We start from the raw sequence: 17,747 nt of genomic DNA on the forward strand, positions 1-17,747 counted from the left end.
GAGCCTGGTTTTCCTTGCTGCGGGCAACTTAATTTTCTGGTCACTGTGTGAGACCTTAGCACAGGGCAGAGACTCAAATCTACTTAACCTGGGTAGTCAGAAGGTAGAGTAGGACCCGTGAAGGAGATGGATTTCCAGTCGCGGAAAAGCCAGCATTTCCTCCCTTGGTAGCTGGAGGTGGGGGCGGCGCGGGGCGGGTACCATGTCCTGGGAGATAACCGACAGTCTGCACCCCATCACACAAGAGGTCACTGCCAGCGCCCACGAGGGGCGTGGGAAGTGCGCGTGCACCCCGGACATGTGGGTGCAAGCGAGGCCAGCGGGCGTCCCCGCCAGGCCCCAGCCTGCAGGCCGGGGTGCGGGCGCGGGGGAAGGGCGCGCCGGGGTGGCGGGCCTCGGGCTCCGGCGGCAGCGCGCGCCACCGCCGGCAGGGGGCGCCGCGAGACCGCGGAACGCACGGCCGGGCCTGACGTCAGCGCCCCGCTAGCTCGGGCTCCCGCTCTGGACTCGGCGCCAGTCCTGCTCCGCGCCGCGCCGCTCCGCTCCGGCTCCAGCTCGCCTCGGGCTCGGCTGGGGCTCCGGCGGCGGCGGCGGCGGCGGCCTTCCCCCAGCCCCCGTCCATCCCTCCGCTCAGCGCCGGGGCCCGGGGGTCAGGCGGCGGTGCCCTCGTCATGGCCCGCGCCCAGGCGCTGGTCCTGGCGCTCACCTTCCAGCTCTGCGCTCCGGAGACGGAGACTCCGGCAGGTAAGCGCGCGGGTCCGAGCCGGCTTTGCCCCGCGAGGCCGTGTCGTAGCTCGGAAGAAAGTGTGAGTGTGGGGTCGCCGCGCGGCGCGAGCGTGCTCCCGTGGGCGCCCGGGGGCCTGCGAGTGTGGCGTGTCCGTAGTTGGGGGTGCGAGGAGAGGTGTGTGTGTGTGTGTGCGTGTGCGCGTGCGGTGCCCGCGCGTCGGGGTGGAGGTGGTGTGCCTCGAGGCGCACGCAGGGCGCGCGCCGTCGGGTGTGCGTGCGGCCGAGTGGGCTGTGTGTCTGCCGTGTGTGTCTCTGAGTTTGGTTGTGTGACCGGAGTTGGATCTGCTAAAATACGTTGAGTGTGTTGGCGTTTGTGTGTGCCGGAGCCGGGAGTGCTGTGAAGTGTGTGCGTGTGCGCGCGTGCCCGGAGTGCGGACCCTGGGACGCGTGCGTGGTGTGTGTGTGCTTGTGAGATCCCCGGACGTGTGCCGGCGTGGGAATGGGTCCGGAACGCGTGTGTGTGTGCCCAGGCGCGCGGTGTGTACGTGTGGGAGTGTCTGGGGAGTGTGGTGCGCGCTGTGTGTGTGCCGAGTGTGCAAGGGGAGCGGGTGTGAGTGTGCGAGGGTGGTGTGCGCTTGGGCCGGGGTCCAGTGTGCACGGGGCCCGGGGAGGGGGGGGTGGGAGAGGTGGACGACGCCGGCGGGTCGTGTGTACACGCGCCTGTGTCTGCGTGTGCACGCGCGTGTGCACGCCGGGCCGGAACAAGTGGTCGCGGCGGCGCCCCGGGGTGCTCGGGCCTGCGGGAGCGAGCGGCCCGCGGCCGCCGACTCCGACATGTCGGGGCTGTTTGTTGTTTCTCAAGTTCGCCGCGGCGCTGGCGGGAGGCTGATCCGAGGCGGCGCCGGGCGCGCGGGGCGGGCGGAGCGGAGGGGAGGGCCGCGGAGGGGAGGGGGACGGGGGAGGGGGCTGGGGACCGCAGCCCCCACCGCCGCCGCGGCGCGCGGCTCCCCCGGGACGCTCGCTCCGCAACTTTGTGCGGCCTCCGGGCCGCCGCCGTGCGCCTCGGCGTGTGTGTGTGTGTGTGTGTGCGCGCGCTCGTGTGTGCACACGTAGCTGCCTCCACGCTGCACCCGCGGGGTGATCGCGCACTCCGGGTGTGTGTTTCGGAGCCTGACATCGTTTGGGGTGTGCGCGATCGCGGTGATCCACGGCCCGCGCCCGGGAATCCGCGCGCGCGTCGGAGTGTGTGTGCTGCGGGCCGTGTGTCCGGTGTGTTTGTGCGTGCGTGTCCCGGAGGCCCCCACTGAGGCCTGGGCCGCAGGCCACGGGCCCCTCCGGCCGCGCCGTGCGGGCCTCGGTGCCGGCCTCGCCCGGGGCCTCCCCTTCTCTCCTGCGCCGAGGAACCCGGAGACGCCCCCTCCCTTCTCCCCCCAGCCCGCGGGGGAACCGAAGCCGAGATCCGCGCGGGCCTCCGAGAGACCGACACCTTCAGGTCGCTGACCACCGGCTCCCGGGGTCGAGTTCACCGCCCCGCCCCCGGTGGGCGTCTCAGGCCCGGGCTCTTGAGGCTTCAGGTTTTCTTAGCTGCTCACTGGGTGCTTGATCTGCAGCTCCGGGGCCACCGGGCCCTGCTTCAGCTTTGACCCCCTGGTTCTGGGAGACTTCCCCCCCCCCCCTCCACCGTCCCTTCCACGACTGTGCCGCCCCTCCCCGCCCCAAGATGAACCCCCCAGGGCGCTCCACCCCTCACTCCTACCCCATGGCAGCCACCTGGATTCCCAGAACATACACGGGCCCAATTCTGGCCACCTGGGGACTGTTTAGAACCCAGGCCTCAGTTTCTCATCTGCCCCTGGCCTCGATGATGGTAGTGTGTGGTATATTAAAGTAAGGCTCTGTTCGGGAGGGGTCCTGGAACAAAGATGTGTTGGAAGATTGTTATAGAATAGCCTGAGAGGTCAGTTCAGCATCCTGGTGGGGGGCCATGTGTGATATCTCCCGACTGGGCAAACCTGGCAGTGATTTATTTCATTGTGCTGGGCTCATTCTGTTCTTTTAGCGTCTGGAGTTGTGGACAGCAGGAATGAGGGAGAGGTGCCCAGTGGTTTCAGGTTGGGCAATAAGGGCTTGTCAGGGCAGCCTGCCCTTCTCCTCTGGACTGGTGGAGGGGGCTTGGCAGGAAATGGGAGAGTGGCCAAAGTGGGGTGCAGAGCTCCTGGCTCACCTTTTGTGCAGATTAGGTGGCAGGGGCAGGCTGGGGTGGTACCTGGCCTGCTGGGGGCATGTTAGCATCCTTCCACGCATGCTCTCCCCAGCGAAATGGGCTTGTGGGCTGTGTGAGCAGCATTACCGGGGTGCTCTCCTCCCCGACCCTTCCCTTAACCTCCTCAGTCCACCACCTGATGTGTCCCATCTTAACATTCTCCTCATGTCTCCCCGTGTCTCCTTTTGTCTAACTTTCACCTGCAAAAAGAAAGGTGCCAGGCTCTTCCCTGTACTGTGTGTGTGCGTGTGTGTGTGCATGTGCGTGCACGCGTGCGCATGCATGCATGAGTGTGCCTGGGCAGTCTGCCTGCCAGTACTGGGGCTTGGACCCAGGGCCATGCACTCTTGCTCAACTTTGCTCACAACTGATCCTCTACCACTGGCGCCACACCTCCATTCTGACTTTTTACTGATTAATTGGAGATGGAACCTTGAAGACTTTTCTGCCTGGGTTGTCATTGAATTATGAGTCTCCTCGCCTCAGCCTCTTGAGTAGTTAGGATTACAGGCGTGAACCACGAGGGCTGGGCTCACATCCATGTTTGAAACCTTGGATTCAAACCCTTTGCAAATTTCTTGTTGGCTTCAGGGTTCTTTTCCCTTGGTCCTGTCACATGCTCTAGCTCCTGCCTGTCTGTCCCGCCCTGTGTTGTTTTTCCATCCTGTGATCTGGCCAGCCTGACTCATTCACCAGTAGCTCCCAAACATTTACAACCACCATTTTCTCTCTGTCTTTGCTCAAGCTGTGCTTCCTTCCCGGGACTCTACATATTCAACTCTTCACACACAGTGGCTGCCACTTGTTTATTCCCAGCTTAGAAACCGCTTCCTCCCTGAAGCCTTCCTTGGTTGTTCTCTGCCGTAGCCCAGGAGGGAAGTGGAGGGTTGGTGGTATTTTTATACAGCGTCATAATGACAGTTTGTTAGTCCTGTCTCTCTTACCAGGCTGTGAGGACAGAGACTCGGCACCTCTGAATTCTTAGTGGCAAACAGACACGAGGCCTCCACTACCTATTCTAAGCAAATAAAAATGGCTTGAAAGAAGCTAATAGGGTCACATTTAGAGCTGGAGACGCCAGCCAGGTGGGGGCGCACTGACTCCACTGATGCTAGAGATGAAAGGAATAGCTTTTCCCTCCAAGAATCTGGAAAATTCTGCTGGGGGTTGGAGTTCTGTTGAGAAGTGTTTTGTGGAAGCTAGGAGGTGAGGAGTTTCACTCTTGGGCAGAGACAGGAGGGGTCAAGTCTCCTGCAGGCCGGGTTGGGGGGGGGGGGTCCTGCACTGCCTTTCCCCTGTCCCCTGCCTCCCCCAGCATCTGGCTGACCCACTCCCTTGCCAGCCCTTTGTGATGATGAGGCCTGGGCCGTTAGTCCCAACGGTCAGTCTGAGCGTCAGGGGAGGGGGAGGAGGGAAAAGGAGAGAGGGGGGAAGGAGGGGAGAGGAGGGGGAGGGAGGGTCTTGTGTTTAGACCTTCTCTCAGTGTTGGGAAGGGCAGGAAGGCCACATCTGGAGGGAGGAGGAGAGCTGAGTCCTGAGGGGGCCCTTGCAGGTGGAGTTGGGGGGGCCTGGGGGAGGTGCGTGTGCTCACGCCAGTGTAAGGGAGGGCTCTGGTCTGTCTCCAGTGGAACTTTCTATGGTGATTGAAAGGCTCTACCTGCACTTTTCAGGACAGCGTCTCCTCAGTCTCAGGGGTGGATTCCCACGAGATGATTATGTTTCAACTTGGGGTTGGGGAGAGGGAGGCCAAGGGGAGATGGAGTAGCTGAATGAAGGGGAAGGGGAAGAATGCAGTGAAGAATTCATTGTATATATCACAGAATTGAGAAAAATAAGGGGAGGGGTGGGTTGAAAGAGAGTGAAGATCATGAAGCTTTCTATACATAAACTGCTTTGTTAAATGGCAAAAAAATTCAATCCATACCCTAAAAATGAAGAAAAACGAGGGAAGGGGTGGGTGGGGAGGGGTGGCTGAGGTTGTTGAAAGGGGTGACGTTGATCAAGACGTGCCGTATTCATCAACTGCTTTGTTGAATGGCAACTCCTTTGTATAACTACTTAAAGATAATAAAAATCATCAAAAAAAAAAAGAGAAGGAAGTGATCTCTCAGTTACACAGGCCAAGTGGTTGTGTGTGTGTGTGTGTGTGCACGCATACAGGCATAGGTGTAGTACCAGGACTGGGGCTTGACGTCAGAGCCTCCTGCTCTTATTTGGCTTTTACCTCACAAGGCTGGTGCTCTACCAGTTGAGCCACACTCTAGGCTTTTTGCAGGTTAATTGGAAGCAAGAGTCACATAGATTTATTTTCTGCTCTCGGATCGCAGCCTCCTCCTAAGTATTTCAGGATTATAGGCCGGAACCACTAGCACCCAGCTCACAAGGCAGGTTTGAAGTGCTCAGGGGTCACTTGTTGCTGGTGGCTGTCTGTTGTCATGCTGGTCAGTGAGGGCAGAGGCCATTCTCACGGCAAGTCCTAGGGACTGTGTTGTGTAGGGGGATGGGGACCCCAGCCACTGTAATATGGCCTGGGCTCCCCTGGGAGTGGAACTGATGGTGGAAGGCCATCACCCAGTGGCTCTCAGAGAAGGTTTCTGTATCTCCCCTTCTCCCCCCCCCCCACCTCCTTATTCCTTGCCTTGACTATTGCAGTAACCCACCGTTCTGTTATCAGAATGCCCTGTCATCGAGTGACTCAGGAGGTCCTGAGCAGGTTGCCAGGGTGCAGACCCCAGCACCTAGCATGGGTGAAAACCAATGGGAAGAAAGGCTGCTTAGAGCCAGGAGATGGTGGCTCATGCCTTTAATCTCACCTACTCAGGAAGCTGAGATCTGAGGATCACTGTTCAAAGCCAACCTGGGTAGGGAAGTCCTTGCGAGTCTTATCTCCAGTTACACACACACACACACACACACACACACAGGCTGCTTGGGAATTGGGGGTTGCTGAGGTTGGGAGCTTGAGGAAGAAACTGGGAGAAGGATGGAGTTGGGGTAGTGGGGTAGTATGTCATTGAGGGCATCTAGTAGGCAAGTTCTCAGCTGAGGTTGGGGTGACAGCTGTGGGCTGGGAGGTAGCTGTTGGTGGCAACTGTGAGGACAGGGACAGCTGGTGGTAAGGAGACAGCTGGTGGGGGAGCAGCAGGGTTGGGACAGCTGACAGGATAGGTGACCCTTGGCTGAGAGTTGAAAGTGTGTTGTCCAGAACATGCATATGTTTATGTGTATGCATGAGGGTCTGTGTGTATGTGTGTGTAAGTATGTGTCTGTGCCTAGAGTGTGGTGTCTTATCAAGTATGGGCTCCCAGCCTCACCCCTCCTAGCTGTGTGACACTGTTCCCATTTGGGAAGGGTGTGTGGAGGTAGAGCATACTGCATGGGGCTGTTGTGAGGATTGATTTATGTATATTTAGTCTTCAACAGGTCCTGGCACATTGTAAGCATGTAAATGATAATAACTGTTCTCAAATGAGTGTGTGTGTGTGTGTATGTGCATGTGTGCGCACCCCCCAATGCATGTGCAGGCCCGCCTCCTGGGTACTAGGAAAGTTTGTTCACATTTTCTGATGAAATCCAGGCTTCGGAAGAGTTATCACCAGAGGGAGGTGGGAAAGGGGTGACCAGCCAGGTTTGTTAGGCCTGGTTCTCTTCTCTCTCTCTCCTTTCCCCCCTACTCCTCCCATTATCTAGCCTCCTGTGCCAGGCTCTAGTCCAATAGGTCTCTCTCTATGTTTCCTCTCTCCTACCCTATAGTGCTCTGCTCTGCCCTGGGCCACGGGCCAGGAACATGTTTTAGTTGTCCAAATTCAGATTTCCAGCAGACTCTGAATTCATTGTTTGCCTGCCAGCATGCTGGGGGCCTGGGTCACATATAAATACCTGGACAGTACTTCAGTTCTGCACTGCCTGCCCCGCCAGTAACTGTGGCTGTGACTGGATGGGTAGAAGCCCACTGCGGAGGAAGCTTGGTCTACATCCCACATTATCTGTGGATCATGGCCCTGGCCTACTTGGGATATGTGCCCTGTGGGGTTCCTGGGCCCTGCATCCCTGCTCCATATGCCTGTGGGGATTCTGCTTGGATTTGGGTGTGTCTCTCCCTCCGAGTTTCTGTGCATTCCTTCTCTGCATTGTTCCATAGCTCTGCTCCTCTGTCCTGCAACTTACCTCTTGGCAGCTCTGTGTGTGTGTGTGGTTGGCATGGGGCTTGAATTCAGGGCTTGGGCTCTGTCCCTGAGCTTTTGTGCTCAGGGCTAGTGCTCTACCCCTTGAGCCATCATAGCTCCACTTCCAGCTTTTTAAGGTAGTTAATTGGAGATAAGAGTCTCATGGACTTCCTTGCCTAGGCTAGCTTTGACCAGTGATCTTTGGATCTCAGCTTCCTGAGTAGCCAGGGATACAGGTGTGAGCCACCAGCGCCCGGCTTGGGCAGCTCTCTTCTGTGCCTGTGAGGGTGGATTTCCCTGGGTTTCTGGACAGAACCCCTCACACTGCACTGTGCCCAAGATCTGCACGTGGCTGTCTCCAGCCACCTTGCTTGGGTGCAGCGCAAAGCATTTCTGTGCATTTGCACCATCTTGTTGGGTGGTAGGCATTGCATGCCTCTTGGCATCGTGTGCCATCTTTGTATTGTACTTCTTTTTGCCAGTAGGCCTCCGCACTGCCATGGCATACATACGCTTCTGTTTCTAGGCACAGCTCACCTGCATTTCCCTGCTGCATGTTAATGGACATGGGCACCTTTGCCTGTGAAGCCACTCTGAGTACTGCACACACATCGCACCTCACCTCACTGTGGGCCACCTGGCTCAGTTCATCACTGTGCCTCAGCTGGCATCCTCTAAGGCAGCTGAGGTAACACGTGGATCATTCCGCTTCCCTGGTTTTCTGTTGACAGCAGGGATGGGGGCCACAGTTTTGTATGGAATGCCTTCACCACAGAACCTCTCTGTTCCACATTGCACCCGGCTCAGGGAATCCCTACCTCCTCTGTAGCTTGGGACCACCAGCTACGCTTTGGGAGAGGCTTTGGGTTTTTCTGGGCAGCACCACAGTATCCAGCATCGCATCTGTGTGCACTGCTCAGGGCCTCTGCCTTTGGGATGTGTGCGCTCTACTGGATTTCTAGACCCAGAGCTCCTGAACTAAATCTGCTGTTCCACAGCCCCTCTTCTCTGTGTGGTTACACTCCCTCCCACTTTCTACTTCCTTTCAGGACTGCATTGAGCGCTCAGGACTAGGTTGAGACACCTCAACAGTTGGGTTCTGTACCATGCCATTTGACTCTAGATCCTTTGGTGTGCCTGGACCGGGTACATTCTTTCTGAGGATTCATGCCGTTCCTGCTCTGTGTTGGTGCCAGTGTCTGGAGAGGGAGAAAGTCTAGGGGAGCTCACCACCTGCCTTCCCACCGTGGGGCGTGTGTTGTACTCCTGCTTTACTGGGCTGCAGCCACAGTGGATGTGACTCTTCCACACTGCATCAGGCCCCTGTGAGCTCTATCATGCCATCCCTACCTCCATGCTGGGGGCTGTGTGCAGTGTGTGCTGTGTGTTCTATTCCCTCCTCCATCAAATACTGGACTTTGGGTCTGTACAGTGTGAAGCTGCTGCTCTGCTCCCTGAGCCCACCATATCCTGGCCTTCTCCAACAGTGCCTGTGCGGGCTTGCATACACCCCATGCCCCTCTGCTCTGCACTGTGGCCTTACGTGATACAACTTCGGCTCCACAGGGGATCTGCAAGCTCTCTGCCCACTGTAATTTCCTACTACCAGACTCTAGTCATCCCTGAACCTCTGGATGACACCCAGTTTGGTCCTGTGCCTTCCCGGATACCGCCAGCTCTCCTGCTAAGTCTAGGCTTCCTGGTGCATATTGGTCAAGGAAATGGTTGAGTGGCCTGCTACAGTTGGCTCCCTTTCATCCTCACTGGAGATGGAAGGACTTTGGCATGGCTCCTGCAGTGGTGCCAGCTTAGTTGTCTCTGCCTGTGGCCTTGTGCTGGGAGATGAGCATCTTGCTGCCAGTCCTTCTGGGCTTAGTCGCCCATTGGCCACTCAGGGCTGTGGTGGACAGCTCAGGGAGCCCAGGCCTCCCTCTGGATGTGCCATTATGGGGTTGCGAATGGGTTCCCCTGGCCAGGGTTGGGCCTGGGCCTGGTGTTGTGGGAGATGCCAGTTCCTGAATTTGCAATCTGTTGGGAGAAGTTTTGTTTCTCCTGGGGCCACCCTTGGGAACTGGATGTTTTATTGACACACCAAAGGGAGTGAAAAAAACCTCATTGCAAACAGGCTCTGTTTACCCAGGCTTTTCAGAAAACACTGGTGGAGGCTGCAAGCACCCTGAGGTAGAGGGTCGTGCCTGTTTGGAGTGAAGAAGGTTTGGTGCATGATACTTGTGGTGCACATACAACGTGGATGAGAGCGTGCATACACAGACAACCCCTCCCAGTTCCCCACACGCACCCACCTCCCGCTTAGGCCCATGCTCCTCACAGAGGATGCGCATATACTCTATTCCCACGTGTAATCCACTCCCCTCCTGGGACACCCACACCATGTCCACCTCTCCCCAGCACCTCTGCCACCTCCAGCGATTCTTATTTTATTGCTAAGGAGATAGCAGCTCTGAGAGGGCAAGTCACCTCTCCCAGGTCACACAGGGACTTAGGGAGCAGCGGGAATCAAAGCTGGGTCTCCTGCTTCAAGGACAGTGTCCTGTCACGCTTAGGCCACCGATGCCAGTATATACATGCTCCCCTCCCTTATGGAAACAGATCCCCTCTGGCGCTCCTCCAGAGATTGCTGTCCCCAACATCACCCCTCATCCTGTCCTGAGCTCAGCGGTACGGACAAACTATCCCCCTACCCTTTACCAAATTGTGGCTGACGGTTGTCCTGGCAACCGCCTGGGCCAGATTGGGCAGATTAGCTGAGGAATGTGGCTGGGCCAGTTTGAGCTGGGGCTGGGGGGAGCACTGGGGTCCTGGGTTGATTTAGCCCATGCTCTCAGGGAGACCTCCACAGAGATGGGGATCCAAGGAGAGGCCCCGTCTCTCCCTTCTTTTCAGCCTTATTTAGACTGTGTTCCCAAGGCTTGGATTAGGCTGGGGACAGGGAGTATGTGTGTATGTGTGCTCATTTGTATGTGTGTGTGTGTGTGTGTGTGTGTGTGTGTGTGTGTGTGTTGTACTTTTCTCTGAGTGTGAGAGGAATATATTTTTCCAGGATGGGGACTTGAGGTCCCTTTCCTTATTTCCTTGCAAGTCCTGACATTTGACTCCAGACTCCTTGGTGGCATGGTCCCCAGCTTCCTTCTGATTCTCTTGCACTTAGGCCCTAACCATGGCTTCTAGGATGTGTCCCTCATCAGAGCCCAGGCACTCCCCTGCTCAGACACTTACTGTGGCCCCAAATTCAAAATGAGGCACCAAAACCCCTCCATGATTGGGCCTGAGCCTCTACCCCCTCCATTTCCCCAGTGCTTCAGCCAGTCTGGCTCTTCACTGCCTTCTTTTGCTCTGGCTGCCCTCTGCCTCAGATGCCTCTACTGGTGGGAGCCCCGAAGGCTCAGTCCAGATGCAGCCTCCTGCAGGAACCCTCCTCATTCCACCCACCCTCCCCTACTTGTCTTTGCAGCCTCCCTCCCTTCTCCCTCCCTTTATATCCTTGCCTCTTTCTTCCCTACTATGTTTCATTTCCTCTCCTTCCCTCAGACTGGGAGGTCCCTGAGGGCAAGGGGGAGTCTTAATTATCTCTGTGCCTCTAACAATGCCAGTCTGGAAGGAAACTGCGAGCATGAAAATGGAATTAAAACACAAGACCAACAGTATATCAAGGCTTTATTTTGTTAGTGCCTAGTCTCCTGGGATCAAGACAAGTGGTGTAAATCTGAGATTCAGCACACTGAAGCTGTGTGGCTTTGGGCAAGCAGCTGCATGTATCTGAGTCGGTTTCCAGCTGCAAAATAGAAATAATAGTCACGAATTTGCTGAAGTTATCTGCCCACAAGACATCAGGGTGGTAGTTGGCGCCCCCTGGTGGTAGTGTTGGTGCATGCACGTCAGCGCCCATGTGGTTCAGGGGGATTCCAGGATGCTACCCTGTCTCTGAACCCTACATCAGATTTAGTTCTTCCCAAACTTGCAACCTCCAGCAAGATTTGGACTGGAACTTGGCTTTGGGACTCCTAGCCCCTGAGCCACCTAGACTCTCTCCCCAGAGCAGACTATTCCCACCCCTGTGGGAGCTGGAGAGCAGGTAGGGGCTGAGCTCTCCTTAGGGGGTTGGAGATAGCCTCAGACCCAGAGATAGGAGAGTCATAGGTCAGGAAGAATGTTTTGGCTATTGGTCACTGTTGATGGGGTCAATCAGCCTGTCTGGTCTCCTGGGCTGTGGTCAGATATAGGGGTCATTTAGTGGACAAAGTGTCTCTCTGTTCAAGGTCATCTGGTGGCCATTTTGGGGGAGGTCATTTTAGGGTCCTCTGGGTGAGACTGAGGTCACTGTAGCCAGGAAAATCAACTAGGAGTCACTTTGGCTGAGGTCAGTCTGTCTGGGGGTCAATCTGGAGGTTACTCTGAGAGAAGAGATGGTCTAGGGTTGTTCCAAGCAGAGCCATCAGTCTGGCTGTCAGTTGAGAAGGATTGGGAGTTGTATCAGGCCAGATGCCTGGTTCAGGATGGACAAGAAGAAGCTAAGGAGCTGGCAACTCCAGGCCAACCAGAGTCCCGGCAAGGGTTCCTGGGATAGTGGCTTTGTTATTTTATTTCATTATGGTCCTAGGGCTTGAACTCAGGGTCTGGGTGCTGCCCTTGGGCTTTTGTGCTCATGGATAGCACTTTACCACTTGAGCCACAGTTACATTTCTGGCTTTTTTTGTTTAATTGGAGATGAGACTAACAGAATTTTCTGCTCAGGCTGGCTTCAAACCACAGTCCTCAGATCTCAGCCTCCTCATTAGCTAGGATTACACCTAAGAACCACAGGTGCTTGACTGTGGCTTTTGTTACTTTTGAAGGAACAGGAAAGGCCTGAACCCCATCCAGGACTCTAGATCTTAGACTTTCCTTTCCAGTTGTCTCTCTGCCTTAATGATTGTCTGAGAAGCTAAAGTGAGCTCTTCCCCTCCTCCAGGAAGCCCACTCTGACCACCCTCTCTTTTGATGCCTTCTTTCTGAGGTGCATTGTGGGTCTTTTTTTCTATCATAAAACCCATCTCTCCCAGGCCATAAGGTCCAGTGCTGACTGGAACTTTTAGAATAAAGAGGCAAAGAAGGAGTCCATAGGGTCAGTGACTGTATCCCACCCCCTTGGTGCAGCCTCATGTTCACATCTCAGCTTTTCACACTTGGGTGGAGTCCAGGGTAAGGAAAAGGAGACCCCAATAATGTTCAGGCCAGCCTCTTTGTGCTTGGCTACTGGCTGTGTTTCTAGGTATCCCTTCATGTGACCACAGGCACAGACAGAACTTCCTCAAAGGGAAGTCACTCACTACCTGCCTGCAAGGGCCATTCATGTCCTGGTCACTGTCTCCTCCCCTCCCTCTCTTCTAGAGGCTGAGAAGCAGTTCCGTTTGCTCCTTTTCTTCTTTCTGGTAGGAGGTGTGGATTTTAAATAATGTGTCCTATCTATATTCAAATCTAGGCTCTGTCCCTTACCGAGGTACAAGTGGCACCCAGTTAGAACTGCTGAACCTGGCTGTGTTCAGCGCTGTGCTAGTGAGCCAGCACACCGAATCCTAACACCTCTACTCCTGGATGGGGAAGCTGAAGCTCAGAAAGAGGTGGCTTGGCAGGTGCTGGTGGCTCACATCTGTAATACCAGCTACTTAGGAGGTTTAAGATCTGAGGATCATGGTTTGAAGCCAGCCTGGTCAGGAAAGCCTGAGAGGCTCTTTTCTCCAACTAACCAGCAAAAAGTCAGACTGGAGGTATAGCTCAAGCAGTGTGCAAACAAGTTGAACAAGCATGAAGCCCTGCGTTGAAACCTCTGTACAACAAATGAGAAGTGGGGGGAGGGGGGAGAGAGAAAGGAGGGGAGGGGAGAGAAAGGGAGGGAAAGAAAGAGAGCCAGCAAGAGAAAGAGACTTGTCCATGGCCATTAGAGGTAGCAAACAGCAGAGTCCAGATCTGATTTCAAGTCCACGCTATGCCACAACCCGGCGCTTCCATCACGCTGAGTCTTGGTCATATCATCTGTCAAGTGGGAGAAGCACTAGGGGCTGGCGGGGACCCAGGGCAGGACTTGGCATGATTGGGCCTGCTCCCTAGACACTTGCCCAGGCATTTGCTTGGGTCTCAGTGCCTTGTGGTGCTCCTTTGTGGCTGGAGAGTGAGTGCAGGGCAGGCTTGCAGCTCCTTTCTGAACCTGTGGCTCTCAGATTTATTAGGAACAACTAATAACTCATCATTATTGGGCATCGATGAGCTAGTGAAAAATCAATAACCAATAGATGGGGAGAAAGATGGAAAGGGGTGGCACTGACCAAGATTTGTTAGTTGAAATCCCTTTGGATAACTACTTAGAGGTAATTAAAAACAACACTGCAGCTCAAAGCCAACCTTCCCCCACCAATAAAAAACCCAACAAACCTCAGCAGGAGTCTCATCTGTTCCAGTCCTTCCTTTCTCTTCTCACTGAAGCGGTTCCTGTTGGTTCCAAATCATGTTGTATGTATACACAGTCCGCACAACTGTACTTGGTAACGTGCAGTCCTGTAAGCAGAGGGCCAACTTGGTTGGCTATGGGTTCCTATGGACATCTGTCTGTCTGTCTGGTAGCAATTACAGGAGCACCTGACTCAGAGGATGAGCTGTACATGGAACTGCACTTACTGCCTAGCAACATGCAAGCATGACATGGTTGCTGGCCCCTTGTTGTTTTGAAAGATATGTCAGGTTGAACAAGGGTGTTCCTGACCCTGCCAGGCCCGATGCCCGCTCCCCGCTCCTGCCTGGCACAGTAGAGAGGAGAAACACTGAGGAGCAGGGAGGAGATCTTGGTTCAAACCCCACTCCAACTATGTGACGCTGAGAAAGTGGTTGGGCCTCTTTGGACCTCAGTTTGCTTATGAGTGAAATGGGGATAATTCTAAATCTGCTCCTATGTGTGGTTGTGAGGGTCTGATGATTGAGCAGTAATGCTAGCTAGGTGTGTGTGTGTGTGTGTGTGTGTGTGTGTGTGTGTGTGTGTCTGTCTGTCTGTCTGTCCCCTAGAGTTATTCTGGGCCAGGAGGCAGTGTGGAGAGGTCTTGTGTGTTAGGAAGAGATAGTGAGAACTTCCTCAGAAGAGGAGGAGGTAAAGGAGGAAGCCATTTGTTCATGGAGGAAGCATTGAGGAGAGGAGAGGAGAGATGAAGCAAGAAGAGTGTGGGTCTGACAATGGGGGAACCTGGAGGCCCCCAGAGGAATTTGCCTGGTCAGTGGCCCTGCCCCAGCCTGGGCTAACCAGGCCTTGTTCTTACAGCTGGCTGTACCTTTGAGGAGGTGAGTGACCCAGCGGTGCCCTGCGAATACAGCCAGGCCCAGTATGACGACTTCCAGTGGGAGCAAGTGAGGATCCACCCTGGCACCCGGGCCTCTGCGGACCTGCCCCACGGTGAGCACACTATCATCAGCATTCCCCTTCCCTGTCCTCTAGTGGTTCTGCTTGCTTGCTGTGTGACCTTGGACATAGTGCACAAACTCTCTGAGCCTCCTTGGTTTCTACCTCTGTCATGCCTTTCATGATCCTGCAAGTGAGTTTTCTAGGCTCTTCATTGCACTTGTCAGGTTAGTTTTACTTCAAAGTGGTGCAGATGGAGACTAGATGATCCACTTTATTTCTGACAAGGCCTGTGTCTCAGGACATAGTATGAGAACCAAAATGGGGTTTTCTGAGTGAACTCCAGGATGGACAGCCCAAAGGCCTCCCCCTTCTACCCTATCACAGTGGTGGGTGGGGACCTTCCTGGCTCTGCTCACAGCCTGGCTGAGATGGCATCTACAGGCAGGAGTGGGGGAGGGAGGCCGAGGTTTTCAGTCACAGGCAGGACTTAAAGCCAGTATGAAACAGGTCCCTCAGGGCCTGCCTGGCTAGGTGGCCTCTCCTAGCCTCCATCTGCCTCCTTCTGCCCTCGCAGCTGGTGTCTGCTGTGCCTGAGAGTGATCTGTGAAGGTGCCCACTGTGCAGGGGCCCTGCAGGCTTCCAGGACCAAGCTGTAGCTTCCTATATAGTTGACACTGACATTCCGACGTAAGAGAGCTGACTTGGGTTTAACTCCTGGAGTCCTGCCCCTGGTGGTCTCCCCTCTTCTTTCAGGCAGGCAGAGACCTACCTATCCAGTGAGAAAGGGAGAGAAGCGTAGAATTGAGTGCGAGGGTGGGGCTAGGGTGCTAGATCTAGGAGGCAGATGCGAGTATAAACAACCCCTCTTTTCAACCTTCCCTCCCCCCCCCCCCCCCCCCCCCTTGCTCAGTCTAGGGAAGGAAGGAGGGAGATTGGTACTCATCACAGAGACAAAGGGAATAAATGAAAGCTGAGGAGAGTTGAAGCCAGGGAGACTGGGAGAGGCAGAGGGACCAGGAGGAAGAGGCAGGAACACAGCATCACGCTGGAGTTGGAGCTGTTATGGGGAGAGGAGAGAGAGGCAGTGCTCCAAGCAAGAGTCCATGTCCCTCTGGAGATGGGGCCTGTCCTGGGTGGGGCTGGCTACCTGGAGTTCTCTTGTCCTCCCTGCCAGGATCTACCCATGAGACAATTCCACAGGGCTCCTGGCTCAGAGATGAATGAGTGTCTGCAGTTGGGTCCCTGGGGAGCCCTCCTGGAGCCCGGATCTGGATGTGCCTGGGTTGGCTGGCAGCCAAGTCTGGGAGGAGGTGCTGGGTAGCTGTGGGCACCCTCTTGGCTGCTGCTGGGGCCTTCTCCCCAGGCGAGGGTGGGGTTGCGGGGAGCCACAATCCCCAAGCACATCCTGAGGAATCAGGCCCCATCTCTTTGCTCTTCCTTCCCCCTAGCACACAGCTCAGATCTCCAGGAAAGCGGCAGGGCTGCCTTTTGCAGGTTGGAAATCAGGCATCTTTGTGTCCCTGGAATCTATAGTCTGGGTTGGAGGCTGAAAGGGAAGCTAATCCTTTCATTCGGCGTGTCCTACATATTCATTGAGCTTGCATTCTGTGCCTGTGAGGGGGACACAACAGAGCCCACACTACTCTGAATGATCCGGGCCGGGAGTGAAGCCCACAGGAGCAGTGGAGGGAGGGCCTGCCAGGTGTCAGGCTCTTCACTCCTGAGATGAATGACCTAGTTAGTCTCAGCCTCCAAGGACGGCACAGATATCTCAAAAACTGTCTTAGGCAGGGTATAGGCTCCAGCTGAGGCCTGTGGATGGTTAAAGGACCATACCAGGGCTTGGCAAAATCGAGTTTGGGTGTTTTCTGCTGCTCTAGCAGACACTGGGAAGGGAAGAAGAGACAGCTCTGTGTCTTAGCTGGGACCAGAGCGTCCCACATTCCTGATTCTTAGTGGGTTCAAAAGCCTGGGATGGGTTATTTCTGCCTCTCTGTGTGCACCTGACCCTGGCCTCCCCTAAGGTCTCCGGGGTTCCTGCTTCTTCCTCTCTTTCCAGGTGCCTATTTGATGGTTAATGCTTCCCAGCATGCCCCTGGGCAGCGGGCCCACGTGATCTTCCAGAGCCTGAGTGAGAATGACACCCACTGTGTACAGTTCAGCTACTTCCTGTACAGCCGGGATGGGCACAGCCCAGGCACCCTGGGTGTCTATGTGCGTGTTAATGGGGGCCCCCTGGGCAGTGCCGTCTGGAATATGACTGGATCCCATGGCCATCAGTGGCACCAGGCTGAGCTGGCTGTCAGTACCTTCTGGCCCAATGAATACCAGGTGGGCTGTGGTCAGCTTGTGGTTGGGGGTGAAGGCAGAGCGATGCCTCTTTGACATCAGACTACTATGGAATTAGCCTGTACTGGGCGTCAGGAGTCAATCTGTGGTCAAGATGTGGGTTGTACTGGGGTGAGTTCAGGTTCTGCACCAGAGGTCATTGTTACTAGCTATGGCTGGATTCAGGGGTGAACTAGAAACCTATCTGACTGGGAAGGGTGTAGCTGTTTTAAGGTCATTATCCAGGGATGGACATTGGCCTTGATCTTGTTGAGACCTCACCTCTGAAGCAGCTGGTTGGGATGGTCAGTGTGAGTTGGGCTGATTTCTGTTTTCTGGGACCCTGACCCAGCTGAAAGAGGGCTCTTGTGGGTGCCTGCCCAGATGGGTGTGACAAGGACCTTTCCCCGGCCCCCTCCTCCAGGTACTGTTTGAGGCCCTCATTTCTCCAGATCGCAGGGGCTACATGGGCCTAGATGACATTCTGCTTCTCAGCTACCCTTGCGGTGAGAGCCAATCCACTGGGGGGTGGAGGGGTGAGGGTAGAGCATGGAGGGCTCACTGCTCAGGCCCAGCTCATGCTCCAGGTCTCTTTCTGCAGCAAAGGCCCCCCACTTCTCCCGCCTGGGTGATGTGGAGGTCAACGCGGGACAGAATGCATCCTTTCAGTGCATGGCAGCAGGCCGGGCAGCTGAGGCCGAGCGCTTCTTCCTGCAGGTGAGCAGGATGCAGACCTTGGCCAAGGCTGGAGACGGTGTCGGTAGCGTCTCCGAGGCACTGGCTTCCTTTCAGGCCTCTGAGTCTTAGGAGTCCTGGTACTCCCTAGACTATGTTCTGACTTTGCGGGGTTCCCAGCAGGCCTTTCCCAGCCTGACCCTGCCAC

At 55.7% G+C, this 17,747-nt stretch overlaps 1 protein-coding gene across 3 annotated transcripts in view; it reads left to right on the forward strand.

Annotated features, from left to right (window-relative positions):
• The first annotated feature begins 632 nt into the window (after window positions 1-632).
• The window catches only part of Ptpru (protein tyrosine phosphatase receptor type U), a 68,177-nt gene continuing 51,062 nt past the window's right edge, over window positions 633-17,747 (forward strand). For all 3 annotated transcript variants that reach the window (XM_042688574.1, XM_042688575.1, XM_042688576.1), the window contains exons 1-5: window positions 633-744; window positions 14,456-14,587; window positions 16,596-16,867; window positions 17,289-17,370; window positions 17,466-17,581. In XM_042688574.1, the coding sequence (XP_042544508.1) occupies window positions 672-744; window positions 14,456-14,587; window positions 16,596-16,867; window positions 17,289-17,370; window positions 17,466-17,581 (675 nt within the window). In that variant the 5' untranslated portion in view covers window positions 633-671. The remainder of the gene's footprint in view (window positions 745-14,455; window positions 14,588-16,595; window positions 16,868-17,288; window positions 17,371-17,465; window positions 17,582-17,747) is intronic.

The sequence above is a fragment of the Dipodomys spectabilis genome, unplaced genomic scaffold, assembly GCF_019054845.1.
Source record: "Dipodomys spectabilis isolate Male_0828 unplaced genomic scaffold, ASM1905484v1 ptg000118l, whole genome shotgun sequence".
Taxonomy (NCBI): domain Eukaryota; kingdom Metazoa; phylum Chordata; class Mammalia; order Rodentia; family Heteromyidae; genus Dipodomys; species Dipodomys spectabilis.